The following is an 18,328-nucleotide window of genomic DNA, read 5'->3' on the forward strand; positions in this document are numbered from 1 at the left end:
GGGAGCCTGTTCCAGTGCCCAACCACCCTCTGGGCGAAGAACTTCTTTCCAATATCCAGTCTAAACCTCCCCTGACACAACTTCAGGTCATTCCCTTGGGTCCTATCACTGGTCACCACAGAGAAGAGATCAATGCCTGCCCCTCCTCTTCCCCTCACAAGGAAGCTGCAGACTGCAATGAGGTCTCCCCTTGGTCTCCTCTTCTCCAGACCGAGCAAAAAGCTTTCTCTTTTCAACTCTGAAGTTCATAATTATGTAGCTTATGCATATTAACAAAAGTGAAATCACTCAAGTTAGTCTTGAATAGTCTGAAAATCAGACTTGTCGCATCCATACTAACAAAGTTAAAAAAATTTTATATGTTTTTTTTGTTTAGGGCTTCTGCTCTCCACCCTTCTCACATGCACTGATTTCCAAGTCTATAGCCCACACTTCCTTTCTCCTATTTATATCAAAAAAGAAAAAGAAAAAAAGAATGCAACTGAGCATTCAAGAAAGAGCTCAAAACAAGAACAGTTCACTTGCACAGTGTTCTCTAAAAATTATTGTGCATACTTCAAATCTGTTATTCGTTACTCATGTAAGTGTCAAATTCTTTAAAATTTTAACCACATAAACATTATAAAAATAGTAATTCTAAACAAGTCCCTTCTAAATCTACCTGTTATAAGGTGGCAGACTCAGGCAGTAAATGCATCTCCTGAGACATTCAGGAGATCAGCACAAAAGCCTCTTCTTTCCACCTTGACATCAGATCATAACTGTATTTGACCTCCAGTTCACACAGACACAAAGTCTTGCAAGAACTCTTCAGATGAGACTTCACAACTGCACGTTACAGCTGGAAGTGACAGTTGTTTCCCCCTCACACCCCGAAAATCTCCCGCCTTGCCATCTACTTCCAACAATTCTCTTGCATTGGGACTAGGTAATAGTGTCACTACAGGGACCCAAAAGGCAGAAAACCAATCCCAGCAGAGGGTTTTACAGAGCTGGCTCCATGAATCATACAACCGCAGAACAAGGTAAGTACATGCATTGCCTCAAAGGCAAGAATATACTGCCAGGGCATCTCTGGTGCCAGCTAATGAAATTATTTGCCTATTTGTACTGTGAAATTGCACTCCTTATTTGCCAGTGTCTAGATTTTACTGATTCTTCTGGTTTCCCCTTTCCCTCAGATGCAGACTTAAATTGCCCAGCTTCTGCTCTTTCTGTGTATACGTACTGTCTCCCAGTCCAGACACTGAAGACCAACAGTTAACTTGACGAAACTCTGCACTGATTATTATTTTGCTGGCTTTCATGTTCATCTCTGTACTATGCCCAGTAAATTTAATCAAAAAATGCCCCTGCTACACTTAACACTTTTTTCCCCCATCTAATCTTTCAGCATCCAGTTTTTTGCATTATTAATGTTTCCCAACTTAAATTTCTGCCTTCGTTTTTAATTATATTGTTTTTAATTAGGTATTTCACTCCCATTCCCATTCCACCCTCTGTCTTGCCAAAGCCCTCACCTTCATACCCTACCAACAGAGGACTTGCCCATTCTCCTTTGCTCCTATTCTGCCTTTTTGAAATCTGACTACAGAGCTGTAGTCAGTACTCTTAATCAGTTGCCATTTCTCTTCTACCAGGCTCATTAAAAAAACCCATTAATTTACAGTGTTTGGATATACTTATACATCAGTAATTATCCTGTTATGACAAGCAGCATGAGAATCATCTCAACCTTTTCCACTTACTTTGATGAAAGTGTCATTTGAGCAGGTGGCTAGAAGATACTGACCACTTCTGTTGTTGAACTGGCAGCAATTGACCTGCTCTGAGTGTTCTTCGTACACACGCCTACACTGGCCTGTTCTCGAATTCCAGATCTAGACAGAATTGAAGGATGAAAAAGACTTTTACATAAATTTAAAGTAATTAATTTAAAAAAACCTGGAAAGTGTACTTCAATACAGATAAAGGCCTAAAACACTCTTAATAACACCTCAAAAATGTTTTGAAGATAAAGAGAAAGAATATACATCTGCAAAAAGAAACAAGAAGTTATGAGGGGAAAGGTCATAATTCAGACTACAATCTGATAAATACTGGAATTTCACCAAGATTTGGCTACAATAAAAAGGAATTAAAAATACCAAATATTTCACAGGTAACAGAAAAAACATTAAAAAGGGTATTATGGACAGATTCATCTCACGTTACGAATAAGATTGGACTCAAACATTATGTTCTAGTTAAAAAGAATTATATCTCATAATACAAGTAAAATAAGTGGTACTAGCTGCAAGTATGATGGTAACATTAAGCATATTTATTTTACATTTGCATATGTAACAAGTGGGACTTTTCTGTTTGTCAAGTACTGAATTATCCATGTAAGATTTAAGACAGTTTAAAACACCTTCAGTCTTAAGAATCTGCTCTGTCTGAATTGGTTAAACAGAAATTAGAATTATTAGTTTGAAAAAAAAATTGCCTGCTCCGCATTCCCTTACCTTCACTTTTTTATCACTTGAACAAGTTGCTACAAATTCACCATCTGCAGAGAAAGCGCAACAAAGTATTTCATCATCATGGGCATTTATCTCCAGGAGTCTCTCTCCACTTTCTGCTTTAAACACCTATAACAAGAAACAATAAAACCTTATAACTTGCATATAATTTTAAAGCACAAATATAAGGGAGTTTTATCTCAAATAGCTCTCTTTATGTAAACTCTTCAAAAAATTGGTTTACTTTTGAAAGCATTCATATTTTCAGGGACAGTAACATAACTATAAAAATATTTGAGTTTTAATTTTGCAAGGATGATAGAAATTGTTAGGGAGAGAAGTAGTGAAAACTGATATTTAAAAATATTTTCGTTCTATCCTCACTCTTTAAGCCCAGAGCCATGTCCTTTCACAGTATTTCTTAACAGTAACTGCAAAACACTATCTATTAACAAAATCTAAATTATTCCTAAAACTAAAAATTCCAGTTTTAAATGTATGTGATGTTCTTCTGTGGAAAGTATGAATTTCATCAGCAATTCACAATTTGAGGAAAAAAAAATAAGGGAAATGAAAGGACAGCTGGGGAAAAGTGTCACATACTAATCAATTTCCCCAAATTCTGGGATTTACAATGTGGGGTGGGCCAGGGGGAAAATCACGTCCTCCCTTTCCATCTTAGGTTAAGTATTCTTAATTATTAAAACAAATCACAAGGTGTTCTTTACAGCACTGTTCAGGATACTACAATTGTGAAATCCCTGTTTTTTCCTTTACTTTCTTATTGAACGGGTATGTAAATGACAATGAAACGGTTCGTATTTGTTCAAATAAGAACATAAATACTGAAGTAACAGGAAATCTACATTCACAATAAGTTCTGCAGGATATCTGCTCTTAATCTAGCAATTGTTTAAGTAGCTTTGAAAACTGAAAAGCTTAGGCCATGATTAGAAAAAACGTGAATAAGTTCGAAGTTAAACAATGAAAAAAGGATTATCACCAATTTTCCTATTACTTCTTCAACAAGAGTTTAGTTTAAATGCAATCACAATCCACAGGGGGTTTTTGGGTAGAAAATGAAGATAAAAATAAGCAATCTGCAGTGTCAATAATGAGGCTATTAAGTACAGAAGCCCAGCACAGTAACTTCAGCACAGCAACTTCAGCACAGCATGAGTACATTCGCCAGACATCTCCTTAAGTGGATGCCATGATCATAATACTGTAGAAGCCAGCAAATAAAATAAAGAAATTAAAAGGACCAATAACAACACACTAAATAGCCAAATGAACAGCAACTAAGCACCAGTGATATTACTGCTTTAGTATTCAACTTCTCAAGCATCCAAAACAATACCGAAGGTTTGCAGAGAAGTTGTTCTTTTCCCTTACCTTTAGCTGTCTGGAATATGGATACTTTACCAGGTTACTGGCTGGCTGATTGCTAGTTCTCTCGAGAGCTGGCTGACTCCCCTGCAGGCAGACTGCTGGCAAATTTATATTAGTCACTTTCCTCTCTGTCTCCTCTAATCTGCTTCCTAAGCACTTTGGGCCCGTTTCCAATCTAATACTGTCTTCAACTTCAGGGGTTTTCTCCACAGATATATTTCTTTTGCATAAGACATTTTATTAATTAAGCACCAAAGAGGCATAATGTCCATTACCATCTTATATAAACAGTAAAACTGTAACTAAAATATCTTACTGCTTCTCAGTACTGTAGAAGGTCTACTGTGACTGGAAATAAGACTTTTTGCAAGCAAATATTAAACAAGCTGGGGTGCATTACTTAGGCTGTGAGTTTTTCCATATCATTAAAAGGCATATCACATTCATGTATTAAAGTAGTAAGGGTATAAACCCTAAAATCACACCGTTTGGCTTTTGAACTAGAAGATAATGCTTACTCTTCCAAACATGCAACTTGATGTTTATGCAATAATATATCCTTTTCAATCATTTGTCTCCAATTATGGTCCAGATCCAAATATTTCCACATAACATCAAAAAAAAAAAAAAGCAACAGGACTGTTAACAAATGTTATCAATATGGTACACAGCATCTCTTTTCACTCATGCATAGGTATCTTACCTGAAGTGTTTTATCTGCTCCACATGATGCTATTCTTTGTCTATCCTTAGAAAAGCAGGCATGGTAAACTGCATCTCTATGTGGACGAACAACGAGACGGTAGAGGTTTTTCAAGGATTTTTTATTCCTACAGGGTGAGACAATTGATTTAGATGAGTAGGATTTCTAGTGCCTTTGTACTATTCAAAATCCTCTCTAAAACGATTAACACTTTTCCACATATCTTGAGCAGCCAAGCTTTATCACAACCAACCAACCAACCAACGCACTCTATCTTACCTCTCAGCTTTCATGCTGAAGTAATAAGGGAAAAATAAATTCCAACACTCAGAGTTTTTTATCATAATCATCCTGTTTAGCTAGGTCTTAATACAGAAAGCTGTCACTGTAATAAGATGACTTTTGGTGATGAATGACCAAAACATCTATCTCTATTCTGTTGATTTCAGTCATGTTCAGCATGTCTCCCATATCCAAGGTGAAAACCTTAAACTGACTGGGGATCGGTTCTTCTGAACTGTGCATCTTCCAAGCAGTTTTCTTAGAATTCTGCTAGCTGTGCTAAATTAAATAACCAAGCATTCAAAGAAAAGACTAACCTGCTGGGCTATTACTATAATTGCTTGATACAGAGTCACTCTGTTTTGTGACCACCAAGTACTACAAATATCAGAACAGAAACATCAAACAGAAGAATCTAAGAGAGTTACATGGTCAGATGACTATTGGACAATGCTGGTAAAATGTTTAGATATGTATATTTTCTCCTTAAACAACTTCCAAAAACACAATAACAGCAAAGAATTACTTAAATAGGGGAAATTTCAAGATTGCGTAGAGATTATAAAGTATTTCCCACCTCACTATTTTCAAAAACTTTGCAAGTTAGCACAAATGTTCTCCTTTCTTAAGCTGTACATTTTATTATGAAACCTAAAAACATACTGTAACATACCCAACACTTGCACTACAATTCTAACTTTTAAAAAAAGCATTTAAAGAAGTTTCAAAGTATCATGTTTTCATCTTTGTATAGTTATTTAAAAGAACAATAATCGAATTCAGATGTAAATATATTACTATATTTATTTCTGTGTAATTATTACTAATTTGTGGCCCTACATATCCAGGGTTCTTGAAAATTATTTCATTTTCTTTCCCCAGAAAAAAACCTTATCAGTTGTTACAAAGGTCCTTTTATTAGCCATATGTTGTATTTAGTTGTACATCAAATGATTTCCTTGGATCAAGGGATCAGCATAGCAGATGGACTGCATCTACTTACATCCACTCCAAATAAAAAGTTCCTGTTTCTCTTTGAGCATGGAGCTTGGCTTGTTGATATACCTCTGATGTCTCTGGTTGGCAAAGACCCAGTTGTATAATGTCAGGAAATGGTTGTCGTCCAAGAAGGTGCCCATTTAAAGAGAGAAATTCCTGGAAGTTCTCACGAACTGTGCTATCCTAAGTACAGAGCAGATAATATTTGATAACATAGATTTATCTTAGTATTTATTCCCTAAGTGCCCTTTGTCTTTTTAAATTTCTACACAGTAAATACTCTCACAGAAGCACTTAGCTCTATTTTTATATTTAGTTCTATTAGCAAGTACATACAATAGACTGAAATATTTCATTATCCTACTCAGGAAAGCATAATCTCCTTATTTTTCAAATAAAGAATATTGGCAACAACAATTTATTCAAGAAGCAGTCAGTGTGAAATATCACAAAGACTATTCCAAGTGGCTAACATAATTCTACACCTCCTCAAAAGCAGAGTACCTAATGTACCCACCATTAGGTATTGATCATTTTGGTTACTGAGTTCCATGGCCAATCACTTACACACTGAAGTTAAAACTGAAACTGAAAGTTTCCTTCTTTTTTATCTTCTCCAAGTTAATTTAATTTAATTCTCCAAGTTAATTTAAAATTTAATTTAGTATTGGTTTTGTGCTTGAGTTTTTTAAGCTTTCTATACACCTGCCATATATACATACATCCAACAAAATAGAATTACAAAATAGAGAAATATATTTGGAACAGACTGATCATTTACCTTTTAGTATCATACCTTTTGATCCAGGATTGAACTATATTCTACATATTCATGAATCAGATGAGCAGGCCCTACTAATTCTGTTTTAGCTTTAATCCAATCTAAAGAAAACATAAGATCACGGAGCTCCTACAAGAAATATAAATTTAAGTTCAGAACATAAGTTTCACAATAGAATCTACCTAAGGGAAAAAGAAAAGGACAGGAAATACATGAGGTATTTAATATGCTCTGGTATAACTGCCTCTAGTTGAAAACAAGCAATTCCCTGTTTCCTGCATCTTAATTAATAAGATATGAAAATTCTGGGTTATAGAAGACTAAGTTTGTTATTTTAGTGCAAAGGATCGCTCTTTGATACAGCTACTCAGAGAAGGAATGGGAGTACAAAGCAATTCTTGACTTGTAGCACACAAAACCTGGTTTAAGATACAACTCTGAAAAAGTTTCTTCTAGTCCAGTCTAGTAAAGATCATTGTTAATAGTCATTGTTGATCTTCCTAAGAGAAGTTGAATTTGAACAAAAGCAAAAAATCTGTTATAGCTGCATTTCACTAAAAAATGAGAAGACTACTTAAAAAGGTGATTTGAAACTGCAAATGGAATTATTAGAATAGAATAGAAAATTTCAGTCGGCAGGGACTTACTATGATCATCTAGTCTAACTACCTGACTGATAGCTAAAGCATGTTATTACGGGCATTGTCCAAATGACTCAAACACTGACAGGCCTGGGGCATTGCCCACCTCTTTAGGAAGCCTGTTCCAGTATTTGACCACCCTCTTGGTAAAGAAATGCTTCCTAATGTCCAGTCTAACCCTCTCCGGGTGCAGCTTTGCACCATTCCCTCAGTTCCTATCACTGGGTACCAGAGAGTAAGAGTTCAGAACCTCCCTCTGCACTTCCCCTGCTCAGGAAGCTGTTGAGAGCAGCAAGGTTGCCCCCTCAGACTGGGACCTCCCCAGACTCATAAAACCATTGGCAGATGATCAGGAGGAGTCTTGCCATAACATCCTTTGTGCTCTTGGTTGTATCAGATCAGGCACTATGGACTTGTGAATATTCAGCTGATACAGCCAGTCACTTACAACCTCGGTGTCCACAAACGAAAAGTCACTGTACCCAGACTCATGTTCCTCCAATCCAGGGGGCTGGGCAGCCCAAAGTCTGTCAGTATTGTTAAAGATTGAGGCAAAAAAACCCCAATATTGAATGCTTACACTTTATCCCTATTAGTTAGATGACCATCTTCAACAAGTATTGGCCCAATGTTTCCTTTAGACCTCCTCTTGCTATTAATGTACTTAAAAAAGTCTTTCTTTTAAAAAAAAATACTTGTTTGAATCAGAAAAACTGCTTAGAGACAACACTGCACAGGCTCTAAGTATATTTCAATTTAAAGACAGTAAATACCACAAGGATTAAAATATTATCATGGTTAAACAAAGGAAAAGAATACCTCCCAGTTTTATTAGCCTCCCAACAAATTGAAATCATGCCTAAATAATGAGAAATAAGCGGTACATAGAATGCAAACTCTAGGAAGCATACAGTCATAATGAGCCAGGCTAAAGAACTCTGAGAAGCTAATTCTACAAAATGTAGAAAGGCTGCTAATAAAAACATTTTTAAAACACACTGAAGTTAAAGAAATTAAGATAATTTAATAAATATGATCCAGAAAAACAAGATTTGTAGCCCACACTAATTATGAAGGTTCTAGTAAGATATAAATCCACAAAGCGTATTATATGATGAGCCAGATGAACCATCTCGAAAGAAGTTCAACTAAAAAGGTTTGAGTACATGTAAAATAAAGCAATCAGCAACCAGTATCAAATGCTATTCAATGCATTTGAGACTCAAATTCAAGTGAGACTACTGAATTTTTAATACTTCTGCATGATTCGCATCTTATTCTAGCTGAATATCTACAGTACAGTAGGTAGCAAAATGACAAAGTTTTTTAAAGGTGCCAAGGCAATCCTGGGAACAAGAGATTTGCCCATCTACTTCTTGATGCATTGTTTTTTGGCTATTGAAATCAGCTAATGAATTTTTACATGCAAATCCACATGACGTAAGAGGAAAAAAACTAACAAGACTTCTGAAGAAAAAGGTAACTAATTGATAAAATTCTCTGACTGAATCAATTTACTTGTATTGTCATACAATAAAGCGAGCTTAGGTTTTCAAAAAAGTTTAGAGAAGATCTCTTATCAAAGCTTCTTAAAATAGGAAAAAGAAAATACAAGTTATTAATATATAAAATAAGAAATCTTCTCAAACGAAAAGACAAGATACAAAGGGTAGAAATAAAACAGGTTTTGTAATGGACAGTGATTATCAGTAGGTCTCCTAAAGACTCTATGCTGTGTTCATCTAGATGCACAAAGGCCTAAGGGAAGAGAGGCTGAAGTGGGAAAAGGCCTAGAGGGAAAAGCAGAGGTAAGAGTGGGTTAAAAAGGGAAACAGAGGACACTTGACAGAACCCACCTGCTGCATGTTGGCACCAGCCATGTGATATGCTAGGAAGTTATACCAGTACATGCAGTCCTCTTGGGATGGAACAGGTATCTTCAGTTTGTAATATTTCTTGTACTGATTTACTATGTTTCTATGTAGCTCCTGTAATGTGAAGAAAAACACAGTTTCAGTTAAATCAATACCAACGTATGGGTTAGTTTCAGTATTGAGGAATTATAAGTATTATTAAGATTATATTTTAAATAGTATTAAGGAATAATAATATCATTTCTCAATCACAATATGTCAAGAAATGAAATAAAAAAAGCTTACCTTTCCAAATTGTAGACCCTACCTAATTTACTCCTTAAGACTTCTCCAGAAACATTCTCTGGATATTAAAAGGCAGAAAAGAAAGCTGTTAACCTTCCTTCTCAGATTGATAATAGCTATCAAATCTCTCTTCACATTAAATGTGGGTAGCCAACAAAAAAGGACCCTTATATACGTCGCTCTGAAGCAAGGCTAAAAACTTGCTTTTTCTTCATATCTACTCTTTCTGCCTTGTCCTTCGGAACCGAAATTTTCTGGTCCCAATTTCTATGTCCTCTCCCTGCAGGTATTGCCTTAAATTGAAAAAAGGAAGTAAAAAAGCACTTTTCTGCATTAAAGAAAGAACCTCCTATTCTGGTAGGGTCTTTATGCCTTTGGAATCAGCAGTGGCACATTACATCTCCTGCTGGAATCATCTGATAGAGAAATAATGGATATAGTCTTCTCTCAGTTTAGTCTCCTAGGTCCAAATGGAACCATCATGAAATCATTCCATAGTTTCAAGCTGAAAATAAGTATTTGTAATTAATCAGCATTAAGCTGAACTGCATCACGGACTATTCTATGAAACTACTCAGGATATCATTTAACAACACAACATTTTCTGAAGAGTACTCAGCTTTGAAGAGTAAAGTTAAAAGTAAGCAGATTCATCAATATGCTACCTGAAGTTGGTTGCGATTCTTCTCTGTGAGAAAGTCAAGTTGAAGATCGTGTAAATAATAATGGAATGACTTCCCATTACGATCACAGAACAAGAGTGATTTGTTAACAAATTCCTGCAGTATATCTTCAACTTCTTCAGTTTCCATATCCCAAAGAATACAGAGAACCTAAAACATATTAACACAGTAACAGAGAAAAGAATGAGAACTAAGTCATAATATGACTTATGAATATCATAAAAGGCTACCAATTAACTGACAAAAAAGTGTATACTAACAAATATAGACATATTACAAATAGTAATCAATTCAATAAATCACCAATTCTTTCATACCAAACCACAGGACAGATACTACAAGTTATCCTGTCTTTTGTCTATTTGCGCTGATTTATGGTGATCATATCTTTTTCTTAAAGGAGACAAATTTCACTTAACAGTTTTTAAATCTACTTAAAGAGCCATATGCGGAATGCTCATTAAACATTATGAATACATTTATTCAGTTATGATTTTTTTAGTTTCACTACTAACAATACAAGTCATGATACAGTAATGGACCAAATCTACCTAATCTAGCAATTACTATTAAGCTACACACAGCACAAGTTACACATGACAATTGTAAATTTTATGAATTCTTTAAAGTTGTTGCTTGTATCTCACTAAAACTGACAAGATTTCTGCTATTATTACCTTAGTAGGTACTTTAACATCTTTTGGGAGAATAGAGAGGTCTCTATAGTAGTCTTTGTAATTGTCATTTAGTTGCTCAACACTTATGGACATTGCTTCATCAAGGGCTTCGTAATCATAAGAAGAAGATTTTCTTATTCTTTTAAACTGCTTATTCTGCAGCTGTCTGAGATAGTATTCCCAACGACTAGGGAAGTCTCGTAATAATGCACCTATCAAGGATATCACAAGAGGAGAACCTGAAGGAAAAGATTAAATCAATTTTAGAGTTTTTCAAGGAACACGAGCTGACAGTCAAGTCATTGAGTAAATCAGGTAATTTTCCCAACACATCGATCAAATTCTTGAGTAGTGGAGGACAAACAAAACGTGTAATCCATGTAGACATCTGCAAACTCACGAAAGTTAAGTGCAATTGTAGCGCACGAGGAAAATACGCTGAAGAAAAATAATTGAAAATCAACATGGGACAATCCTATTTTGCTTAAAAAAAAACCCAAAAAACATTTGACAAGCACTTATGTTTTACTTAAGGTATACAATATTAAAGGATGTTCCCTCTTCTGTTTGTAAGTCTAAATCTAGAAAAAAAAATCCATTCAGTGATAAATGATATGTTGAAGAGCGACCAGTATACCTTTGCATTCTCTTACAAGGGAGTTAGCTTGTTCTGGCAGTTCTGATATTTTCATATTCACAAATAGGGATAAAATCTCCAGTCCTTTCTCATGTGCTAGTCCACTCTCCACGTGAACCTCAAATTTATTGCCTAAACACAGAAACATGGAAAAAAGTTAAAAGAATGTAAAAAATCCCATGGAAATTGAAGGAATTTTCCAAGTAAAACTGGGAGCAAAGGACCTGGTTCATGATTTTTTGCATAGTATTTTATAGGCTTAACACTAAGAAGAGTATAAATTCTACTTATCAGAATCAGTTTGCATCAGCAAAACAAAAAAAGACTATAATAATTACAAATGCCTTATGGGCAGTGACTACTCAACAGTGTAGAGATAATCAGGTTAACAACGTCATTGTCACAGAGGTTAATTTATCCTGTTGAGAATCACTGTACTCTTCAATGCAAACATTTAACTTTCAGGATAACATGTAAGTCTTACTTCACAAACAGTATAAAGTCTTACAGAGCAGAATTCTAAAACTTCACCACAAACTGACCAACAGAGATTCTATTAGATTCTTTTAGAAGTTCATAAGAACAAATTGTATACACACATATACACAAAATCTGTGGTGCAGAAGAGAAAACTGTTCCTTACCAGCCACAGCATCTGTTACGCTCCTGTCCCTGCTGGTGATAAGAACCTGACATTGATTATCGAATGCTTTTAGTACCCAGGAATCCCAAATGTCATCCAGGACCAAAAGAGATCTAGTGCAAGAAGAAATATTGCAGATTTCATATCAACTACTAGTGCTAAAATAAAATATTGCATTTTAGTAATGAAAGAACATTTTCAGAATTTACAATGTATCACTGCACAAGTTTTTTTTACATTAATACATAAAATATCTTCAGAGCATGTCCAGAGGAGGGTAATGAAGCCGGTAAAGGGCCTAAAAAATAAGTCCTATGAGGAGCAGTTGAAGGAACTGGGGTTGTTTAGTTTGGAGAAAAGGAGGCTCAGGGGGAAACCTTATTGCTCTCTATAACCTAAAAGGAGGTTTTTGTGAGGTAGGAGTCAGCCTCTTCTCCTTGCCTCAAGTGGAAAGACAAGAGGAAATGGCCTTCTATTGCACTAGGGGAGGTTCAGATTAGATATTAGAAAAAAAAAATTCACTGAAAGGCTGGTTAGGCATTGGAATAAGTTGCCCAAGGAAGTGGTGGAGTTATTGTCTCCGAAAGTGTTCAAGAAGCATCTGAATGTGGCACCTGGGGATAAGGTTTACGGGTCATTATAGTGATGCCAGGTTGATGGTTGGATTAGATGATATTGAAGGTGTCTCTTAACCTTGATGATTCTGTGATTAAGCACTGTGCAAGAAGTTGAATGCAGGTATCTCAAAAAAGTAAGTTTTTACCATTTATTATTCTATAGTTACAACTGAAGTGCGAACAATAAAGTTTTGAGAAATATTTCCATTAAGAGATGCCAGGAAAAATAGAAATATTTACTCTGTTTTTCAAGTCACCAGGCAGAAAAGAGTTGTACACGACTAGATAACAACTCTGCTTGACACAGGCTAGTGATAAGTTTTGTGGGAGAAGGCATTTCAGTTTCCTTTTGACTGAAGAGTTTTTAGTTTTATTCTTGTATCTTTGGAAAGAACCTCTTGTGAAGGAATTGTCTTGGATGATGAGGTTATTTTTACAGAAACAACATTTTTTAGTGACTACACATTCAAATCCTCTGGCTAGCCACATTTGCAGGTTAATACATCGAATTTCACCAAAATAATTTATAGTAGATTTCCCTACACCCACCTATATATGACAAAGAAGTTACTGAAAGTTGATTTTAAAAGGTTTGTTCCAAGAGAGCAAAAAGTCAAAAGTAGACGTATGAAAAGAAATGCCAGTTATTTGCACTCAGTGAGGTTAATTATTGAAACCTAATCTTACAAATTGTTTATACTTACTGCCTTTTTTTTTCTGGAATTTTCTGCTACACTAGTTATTGGTTAAGTTGTCCAATTCCCACTGAAGCGTGCCAAGACTTCCGCATTTTTGTTCAGCTAAATGGTGCTTGTGCCATCGAAGCTTATAAATGAGGATCTGATCTTTCTTAGAGAAATGCATACACATCATACCCCATTTTGAAAGTTGCATTTAAGTCTTGGATACCCCATCTCATTTTTATACAACTCCACTATTAATATCCTTTTGATAAATCAAAGAATACCGTCACAGCCATAAATGACTCATTTTGCAGCACTTTCACACTTGAAAATATGCTGGGTGGCATGAATTTCATGCTGGTCTGATTTTATGTTTTTAATTAATCTGAACACTTCAAAGTCCTCCCAGTATTTTGGCACCAGTGATTTTCTCCTCCAACCACACCAACAAGTCTTAAATCCTAATTAGGATTATTTAAAAAAAGAAAATAAACAAAGAAAAACCAAAGCAAACAAAAAAAACACCCTAAGCAGACAAACACAAACCCCTGTGGCAATAATGACAGGAGATTAAATTCTGTAATTTCTTACTTTAAAGTATATCATAGTTTCAATTTCTTCATTTGACTAATTCTTTAATCCCAAGAAACATAATGGATTCACAATGTGAATCCTTTGCCTAGTACTTTATTCCCAAGAGATATCCTGGGTTGACTATTTGAATCCAGAAATAGTTAAAGTGACTTTTTGTCACCGAAGAGAATTCCAGTGCAGAGCAAGCTCCTCCACCAGATGCAGAAAGAGTGAAGCCTGGTTTTCAACACACTTGCACCTTATGAACTTCACTCCCCAGTACATTTCCTTCTACTTCCTCCCATGCCCACTGTGATGTTGTGCACAAATTAAACATCCAAATTCTTCTGTATTCAGGAGTTTTGGTTTGTTTGTTAATAAACAAGAAATAACAATGGAAATGTGTCAATGAAAACAACCACTTTGCATATTTCACGAAAAAGTCTACTTTCAGCTGAAAGTGCAGTTTGAACTTTTCATATAAGATTTCCACAAGGAAAAAAAAAAAGAAAGATTTCTTGTGGAAGACCTGGCGATATTTTTCACATCTTTTCTTCACAAGAAAAAGCTTTTTTTTTTTTTCTGTACAGAAATGCCAGTATTCTACTCTATGTCATCTATAAAGATACAAGATTGGAGTATTATTCCCAAGATATCTCATTGAGGTGCAGGCTTGTTTACTTTAGTACAGATTTTCCCAGAGACTAATGAAATCCCCAAAAGTAAAAAAAACTATTGCTCAAAGATGAAAAAAGCTGTGCAATGACCGAGATGTTGCTTAATTAAATCAGGTCACTTTCCCTGAAGTTTGAAAGAAACTGCTTTCTCAGTGGTAAGTGATCACATCATGAAAACCTGCTTTCACTTTAGTACCTCTAGGCCAAACACTTTTTAGACATCAGCTGTTCTGGAAAGGAAAATATTTCTGCAGTGATACACATCCTTTTTTTCTGCTGTATGATCCTCACATATCAGTAAAGCACTATATGCACACAGTGAGAACAATGAAAGTTAGAGCAATTCTTATTTCCAGTGGTTTGTTCCCTACTTTCATTATTCAACAACTAATACTTTTTCAAGCAAATATGACTCCTGCACAGTCGGTTAACGTATTTTGTTAGCAGAAGCCTAATTAGTTTAAGTTAGGAAGTTGGTTAAAAAAAAAAAAATACACATCACAGAGACACGTAACTACAACACAGACACCTTAGATTATTAGATCGAAGTTAGTCTGCAAAGTTTTAAAAGAATAGTGTTTGATTTTACTGACATCACCTGGGATATTTGCGCAACATCAGCAAACGAAGACGATCTTTAGCCTCCTCAATGTTAAGTGGTGACCTTTGTGAAAGCGTCAAGTCATGTTCTAATCTACTACAGAGATTCTGAAGTTTTATTAGGAGCCCTGCTTTGTCTTGTTTTCCAACAGAGATCCAGTGAACTCCTCCTGGAAAGTAATCTAACAAGAAAAGCAATATTAATTGCGCTATACATTTAACATCAGAAATATTTAATAGCAGCTTACAATAGCAATCGAGAATTCAACTTTAATTAAAATATAAACCTCTAAAGTCTATTGCAAGCCATCCTTGCAACTCTAGTATTAACACCAAAGGATGATTCTACAAGATTACTATTGTTTATTTTTAAAGGAACACGTTCTGTAGGGTAAATTCCCACAGAAATTTCACACCACCACTGATACTGCTGTCCCTCCTTTGTACATGTCTTCCTGCCTGTCCCTCAACAACCTCTTCTGTAGTCTAACTTAGTATTTATATTTTTAGCCCTGTATTACAGCAGAAGTTCAGAGTTTGGGATGTAAAAATGATCCCAAAACAGTCATCAGAAGACATCTAGAAGAGTCAGCTGTAGCAGCAGATGCTGTGGTATCTATCCCTACATCATGTTTTTTTAATGTCCAAGTCCTACTTTCTCCTCCTAGTGTACTATGTAGGGAAAAATAAATAAAATAAGAAAAATACCATTAAATAGTTTCATTTATGATCTGCTTTAAGCTAAGGTGATACTACTGTAAGCATTCCACAAATGCCTGCCATTGTTAAAATTTATGCAAAAGTCAGAGCAAGATTTTTTAAAAGAGGAGTCTAAGGACTTTATCAGCAATGCCCAAAAGGAATATAACTACATATATTATTTTTCATTAACAGAAATAAAAATTTCAAGTTAATTAAGGATGCATCTACTATCATAAACCAAAGCAGATTCTAAGGTGAAAAGTTATTCAAAACCTTTTTCCATAAACTAGTAAAATACTTAGTGGTCCCAGAGCACTAACCCGTCATGAAACTTGTATGTTGTAAGCAAATATTCCAGAAGCAACTAAGGAATTTAGAAACCTGAATCATGTTCAAGATGACATACGATATTGCACCATATATGTCCAAAACGTGTATACTTGCAGTAATTTTTATTAAAATATAGATATTTTTCTAAAAGTACCTTCCAAGAGTTGATGATCCCTTAAAGCTTCTGCTGTTAAAACAGTCTTCCCACAGCCTGCCATTCCATAAACTGTGACCCAGCCTGGATCACTTCCCAAGCAGTACAGCTTCTTTTTAATAGCATCTACCAGTTTCGGCCGAGTGACAAACACAACTGGTCTCTGTGGTACGCCTCCTTCACAGAGAACTGTCTTCACTAAAGTTAGAAACAAGAAATATGAAAATAAAAAGTGAATTCTAAATGCGATGCCTCTTCAAACCCAACCAAACAACTGCTCGCCCAAAATAACTAGTGGGCTCCCTCCCCACCTCATGTCCCATAAAAATGCTCTAAAAACTGCTGGACTCACAACATGAAAGACTGAAAAAAAATTGCTCTTTAGAAATAAATTACTTAAAAGCCCCCCACCTACAACAGTACTCCAATTAACGACCACATGAGGCAAGCTAGTTACATCAATCCCTAGAAGTTAAAAGATAATTAACAGCTCCAGTGGAAACTGTGGCCAACACAGGAGCTCAACATTACTACACCAACAACCAAGTCACTTTCTCAGCAAAAAGTTACCACCCTATGGATGCAGCAGAAAAAAAGGATGCTGTGTAAGGCTTTTACTTGGCACTTAACAGCACAGCACCATGGTCCAAGCAAGACTTCCACTGATTTAAGCTGAGACAGCATAGCGGGAAAGAAAATGTACACTTTATCTGTCCACTTTGTGGCCATATGGAGTAGCATATTACACTGGTAAACTTTTATTATCTGAGTAAGATTTCCAAAACTCCACAAGGCAACTTGTCTTTATGTTCAAGCACAGGGATCGCTGTAGTTACACTGACCATATGAAGTCATTCCATCCATTGAACTCTTTCTGTTACCAGATGAGACAGCAGGGATGCCATCCTGAAGAAGTGCAGCAAGATCTCTGTACCCTTCATGAAGCAGTGCATTATAAAAGGATCTATATGAATTATTATCTTTTGTAAGAATAATGTTTATTAGCATGGCTGCTCGCTCCTTCTGTGTATTCTAGAAAAAAATCCAAACATTAAAAGATGTATTATACAAAACTAAGAGACCTTAGAAGTCATTTAATCTATCACTCTGTCAAACTCTGTCAATTATAGATTATTTACAGTTAGAGAAACAGCCTTTAACTTGACCAAGCCCTTAACTTGACCTTATGAAGTGCAATAAAAACTGTGTGCTGGATTCATTTGATGAATCCAGGAATTAGATAGACAGAAATTCCTATTTTTAAGAAGGATGGTAAAGCATGTGACTACACTAGGAAGATAAAGAACAGTGAAAGATGACTCTACCTGCTGTTTCACTCTCTCTTCCTCCTGTAATGTTAGCACTTCGTCAGAAATCATACGATCCATAATATAAGAAGTCTTGATGTCTTTTTCCAATGCTTGGCGATTCATAAGCAAATAATTTCTACTCTTGACATCCATGTTCCTTCCGTGTGAAAAAGGGAGAGGGGGGAGAAGTCAAGTAAGAATGGGAACATAATTTACAAGTATAAGGAAAGAAGTTTTAAAATAGCTTAGGAACTTTGGTTTTAAAGTCCAAAAGAGTAGTGAAGCAGCTGCATTAGTGGAAAATATGTACAGTACCTGATACGTACTCTTAATTCTGAAAATAAAAAGTCTGAGTCCTTTCCCCCATTTCTATGAATTTATGTTTATGAACACTTGGGAGCTACAAAACCACAGACTTTGCAAGCTTCTCATATACTAGAAACTTGCTAAATGTCTCTATGAAAAGGTTTTCTCAGCACCCACTACATCTCTCAATTTTTTCAAGTCCTTGGATCATGCGACTGGGACAACAGGATGAGAAAGAGGACTGGTCTCATCACACAAGATAAACTAAATGTTGT

General features: G+C 35.6%; 1 protein-coding gene across 6 annotated transcripts in view; it reads right to left on the reverse strand.

Annotated features, from left to right (window-relative positions):
• Nucleotides 1–17,900, reverse strand: part of APAF1 (apoptotic peptidase activating factor 1) — a 32,943-nt gene extending 15,043 nt beyond the window's left edge. For 4 of the 6 annotated variants that reach the window (XM_018080696.2, XM_018080697.2, XM_018080695.2 and 1 more), the window contains exons 1-14: nt 17,763–17,900; nt 17,280–17,469; nt 16,438–16,635; nt 15,250–15,433; nt 12,102–12,214; nt 11,459–11,590; nt 10,822–11,060; nt 10,127–10,294; nt 9,159–9,290; nt 6,677–6,790; nt 5,885–6,063; nt 4,600–4,726; nt 2,508–2,633; nt 1,749–1,880 (exon numbers count right to left, since the gene is read on the reverse strand). In XM_018080696.2, the coding sequence (XP_017936185.2) occupies nt 1,749–1,880; nt 2,508–2,633; nt 4,600–4,726; nt 5,885–6,063; nt 6,677–6,790; nt 9,159–9,290; nt 10,127–10,294; nt 10,822–11,060; nt 11,459–11,590; nt 12,102–12,214; nt 15,250–15,433; nt 16,438–16,635; nt 17,280–17,469; nt 17,763–17,900 (2,172 nt within the window). Of the gene's footprint in view, nt 1–1,748; nt 1,881–2,507; nt 2,634–3,979; nt 4,117–4,599; nt 4,727–5,884; nt 6,064–6,661; nt 6,791–9,158; nt 9,291–10,126; nt 10,295–10,821; nt 11,061–11,458; nt 11,591–12,101; nt 12,215–15,249; nt 15,434–16,437; nt 16,636–17,279; nt 17,470–17,762 lie in introns of those variants that run through there. The other 2 variants (XM_029963577.1, XM_018080699.2) reach the window with 2 other exon arrangements.
• Between the last annotated feature and the right edge of the window lie 428 nt (nt 17,901–18,328).

This window comes from Manacus vitellinus, unplaced genomic scaffold, assembly GCF_001715985.3.
Source record: "Manacus vitellinus isolate BGI_N305 unplaced genomic scaffold, ASM171598v3 scaffold_5_pilon, whole genome shotgun sequence".
Lineage (NCBI taxonomy): Eukaryota > Metazoa > Chordata > Aves > Passeriformes > Pipridae > Manacus > Manacus vitellinus.